We start from the raw sequence: 4,843 nt of genomic DNA on the forward strand, positions 1-4,843 counted from the left end.
AGACGGGAGAGCTCACTCCGGGGCAGGGAGGGGGAGACAGGAGAGCTGCGTTCTCTCCCTTGGAACACTTAGAACAGAAGAAGGGCATGTCGCTCAGGCTGGTCCAGGAAGAGCCACACTAGAGATATAGATGATGGGCAAGCAAGAGACACAATCTCTGGTGAGCAGAGCCAGTCACCAAGATCTGCCCAGTTCCCGAGATCATTTTGTAGGCCTTTTCCTAAGGTGCTAGGTTCATCCAGCATTAAGCAAAATGAAACAAAACAGAAGGAACTATGACAGTGATAAATGCCCTCAAAAAAACTAAAAACAAAAAGCAACAACATCTAACACAAAACCCAAAAACAACAACAAAAACACTCAACAGATTAGGGTCTCTGATGACGGATAACTATAAAAATTCATATCTAGCTTCACGCCAACATGAAAGATACAATGCTTCCCTTCAGAGATCACAGGAAAGGTCATGACACCTGCCCTCCAAGCATATACTTTTAACTCAGGAGGCAGAGGCAGGAGGAGCTCTGTGAGTTTCAGACCAGCCTGGCCTACAGAGTGAGACACTGTCTTCAAGGCAGATCCTTCTGGTTTACCTTCTCAGCCTCTGCCACCAAGTGTCACCATTTGGCTCTCTCGGCAGTGTGCACACCCTTACCAGCTCTCTCCTTCAAGGCTTGTCCTACACACCACACACACAGCGGGTAAATGCCAAAGGAGCCACAGCCTTCTAAGGCTGGGATGTGAGTTTGAGGGACCCTCAGAGGCCAGCAGAGATGTCCACCAAGCACTGAGGAGTCAGGGTCCAAGCAGCCGTGTCCCAACCCGTGTCCCAACTCCTGTGTGCTGACACTGGGGCCAGGTCTCCCTCTTACCGACAGGGGCCAGCTGATGCAGGTAAGCACACGGTAGAAGCGGAAGAGGTGGACCAGGTAAAAGACGAGAATCATTATCAGGTCACAGATGGTGACGACTTCAAAGAAGCTGTAGGTGCCATAGTCGATCCAAGAGGAGGAGCTTCGCACACAGATGAAGGCGATCAGCAGGGTGACCTGTGGCAGACATGGAAATGTTAGCACACTTCTGCCCAAGACAGGCACCCAGGAGTAGGGGGACACACAGGAAACTAGCTGGGCTGTCCCTGTGTCAAGCCGGAACTTATACACTGCTACAGTCCAGGTTATTCCCACACAAACTGCCTGGGAGGTTGAAAGAATTTGCTTTCATGTAACACAGGCTTGAAAAAGACATTCAGGAGGAGCCAGGGCTTATTATGTATTAGCAAAAACTAATATACAGCTGTTTCAGATGGCAAAGATAGCAACTCATCTATTGTCCTTATCAGTGGACAACAAGTGATTACTGATTGCCGTGTGGCATATATGATCCAATGGAAGCATTCAAGAACTCTGCCAGGTAGAAAAAATCATCCCTGTTTCAATAGAGAGAAATGGAGGCCACTGGGTCACTAGTAATTAGTCCAACTAGCTCAGCTTGTAGGCAGTAACATATTTGAATCAGTGTCCATGCACGCGTGTGCTTGCGTGCACACACCCACACGTATACATGCGTGGACTTCTAGAAGAGCAGGCCTGCTCTTAACCACAGAGCCGTCTCTCCACCCGCAGCACGGCCTTGAAGCAGTTATCACATCCACAATCAGGAAGCGGAGGGGTGAATCGTCCCAGCTCCTGTCTCTACTTACACAGTCCAGGAGAACGGCGCCTCCCGCACTGAGCAGAAGAACTTCCCACTGAATATGTGTGTGCATACAGGTGTGGACACATGGAACAGTGCCAGTGTGGAGGTCAGAGGACAAGTGTCGGGGGTCATTTCTCTCCCTGCACCAAATGAGTTCTGGGGATCAGGCTTGGCTGTGAGAGCCTTTACATGCTGAGCTATCTTACGGGCCTTGTTGGCTTATTTTTGAGACAGAGTCACGTTATCCCAGCTGGCCTCGAATTCCCTATGAAGAGGCTGACTGTGAACATCTGGTCCTCCTCTGTCCACCACCTGGACTAAGATTGCAGCCTTGTGCCATCATATCCAGTTTTATGTGGTGCTGGGGACGAATCCTACTCCCAGCCCGGTCCAGGAATAGCTACTTTTAAGAGACTTATTAATTAATTTATTTGTATTTTATGCATATTGGTGTCTTACCTGCGTGTATGTCTTTGTGAGGGTGTTGCATTCCCTGGAGCAGGAGTTATAGACAGTTGTGAGCTACCATGTGGTACTGGGAATTGAACCTGGGTCCTCCAACAGCCAGGGCTCTTAACTGCTGAGCCATCTGTCCAGCCCTGGAATAAGCACTTTTAAAACAGGCCCTGGTCTGTGGTGGTGCTAGCAGGGGCAGACAGATCTCTAAGAATTCAAGGCCAGCTTGGGCTACCTGACAAATTCTAAGCCAGCTAGAGAGACATTTGGTGAGACTCCTTCTCAAAACAAACAAACAACAATAGAAAACAACAACAAAAAAACAAAACAAAAACCACACACACACACAAAACACTTGGCATGTTTTGAAAGTGATATACGAGTTGTTATGAGTTTTGTTTTGATTCTTGCTCGGAGAGCTGGACTCTGCCAAAGGAGAATGATGGGCACAGGTGAGTAACACACTTGACACCTGCACCTGAGGGTCTGCCTGACAATGTCCCCTGGCCAGAGACACCATGGGGGTGGTCTTAGCTGAACCACAGCTGATGCCACTAAGAGCCCTGTCCTGAGGTACCAGTGGAGAACAGTGTGGTAAATCCCCACCTCTGAGCCACAGGTCTGGTGGGTTAGAGTTCTGACCCGTCTGCTGTCTGGAGGCAGGCGCCCAGACCTGCAGACCCGAGAGACCTGCAGACCCGAGAGACCTGCAAACAAACCCGAGCTCTGCTGTGCACAAGTGACAGCTGGCTGGTGACATGCAGGGACCCCCAGGCATGCTTCCCTAGGAGCAGGATCTGCTACCAAACACTCTCACACGCTGCATTCTTAGCACTGAATATAACCTCTCCTGGGACTGGGGAGACGGCTCAGTGGATAGCGGTGGCTGCTGCCAATCATGATGATCTCAGTTCAATCCCTGGGACCCTCATGGTAGAGAGAACCAAGCCCCGTGGGCTGCCCGTTGACCTCCACATGCGCACTGTGACTGGTGTGTACCCACACATGTGCACATAACATATATAATGAATAAACAAAGAGCCACAGAGGAAGGCAGGTGTTCCGGTTTGCCATAACAGCGCGTTTCAGCTCACTTTTCTGTTTTTCCTTGGAGACAAGGGTATCATGAAGCCCAGGCTGGCCCGGAACTCACTAAGTAGCCAAGAATAACCTTGAACTCCTGATCCTCTTTTTTTTTATTTCTTTTCTTTTTCTTTTTCTTTTTTTCTTTTTTTTTTTTTGATTTTCAAGACAGGGTTTCTCTGAAGTTTTTGGTGCCTGTCCTGGAACTAGCTCTTGTAGACCAGGCTGGCCTCGAACTCACAGAGATCCGCCTGCCTCTGCCTCCCGAGTGCTGGGATTAAAGGCCTGCGCCACCACCGCCCGGCCCTGATCCTCTTTCTAGAGTGCTAGGATTACAGGTTTATTCTACCAGGCCTGGTTTAGGCAGTGCGAGGGATTGAATTTAAGGCTTCTTGCATATGAGGTAAATAAACACTCTACAGCTGAATCACAACCCCAGCTGCCCCTACACTTTTACCCTAAGCTACCGTCCTGCTGGATCAAGAGACTTTGGGATGGTGCAAAGCCATCCCAATTACCCCACTGGAGGCTGCCCAGAGGAGGTGACATCTGCCAACCCTGGCTCACAGCAGCTCAGACTCAGGCCCCTGAGAGTCCTGTCCAGCCAGCAGGAGGTACTTACTGGATTGTTGGGGGACTGTGAACCACCAGACCCTGAATTTCTTGTAAACAACTTGTTTTCCTCTGCTCTGAGCAGCCTGCAGCTGATCTGAGCATGAGACCTTGCCTGCAGCTGCTCTGAATAGGAGACCCTGATGGCAGGGGAGTGGGTTCTGATGAGTCTGCAGCTGAAAGATCCCGAGAGCTGGGGTGTGGCCAGAGCCCTATATAAGCTGCCCCTGAGCACAATAAAGTGGGCATTCTTGGCATTCTTGTCTCAAGAATGACCTGTGCCCCTGTGTCTCTGTCAGTGTGCATGTATCTTTATGTGTTTTTAAGTCTCCAGCCTGGTTCCTGGCTCATGTACCATAAAGCAAACATTGCGTTTTTAAATCGGATGTTATTAAGATTTTTGTGGGGAGGGAGTCGAGACAGGCTTTCTCTGTATAACAGCCTTAGCTGTCCTGAAACCCACTACGTTAGACCAAGCTGGCCTTGAACTCACAGAGATCTGCCTGCCTGTGCTTCCTGAGTGTTGGGTTTAAAGGAGTGGGCTACCATAGCCTGGCTAAGATTTCTAACTATTTGTTATGCAGCAGAGCTAACTGATACGTCTGTTTTCAGAACTGGCTTGGCTTCAGTCTACCATTGCTTTTAGTAAGGGAACAAAAACACATTTATGCCCAGTGTAGTGGCTCACACCTTAATCCCAGCACTCTGGAGGCAGAAGCAGGAGGATTTCTGTGAATTTGAGGCCAGCCTGGTCTACAGAGAGAGTTCTAGGACAATTACGGCTATGCAGAGAAACTCTGTCTTGAAAAGAACCCATTTATTTGATAATTATTCATTGAATACCAACCACATCCCCAGTTCTAATCCTTGTCTGTCAGTACATACATTTACAATAAAGCTAAGCATGGCGGCCCTTGCCTTCAATCTCAGCAGAGGGAGAGGCAGAGGCAGAGGATTGCTTCAAGTTCGAGGCCAGTCAGTACTACAGAGTGAG

General features: G+C 49.2%; 1 protein-coding gene across 1 annotated transcript in view; it reads right to left on the reverse strand.

Moving 5' to 3' along the window:
• The window catches only part of Cmtm7 (CKLF like MARVEL transmembrane domain containing 7), a 26,790-nt gene that overhangs the window by 5,384 nt on the left and 16,563 nt on the right, over nt 1–4,843 (reverse strand). The window contains exon 2 of the mRNA XM_013346478.2: nt 873–1,049. Within this exon, the coding sequence (XP_013201932.1) occupies nt 873–1,049 (177 nt within the window). The remainder of the gene's footprint in view (nt 1–872; nt 1,050–4,843) is intronic.

Source organism: Microtus ochrogaster, chromosome 5, assembly GCF_000317375.1.
Source record: "Microtus ochrogaster isolate Prairie Vole_2 chromosome 5, MicOch1.0, whole genome shotgun sequence".
NCBI lineage: Eukaryota > Metazoa > Chordata > Mammalia > Rodentia > Cricetidae > Microtus > Microtus ochrogaster.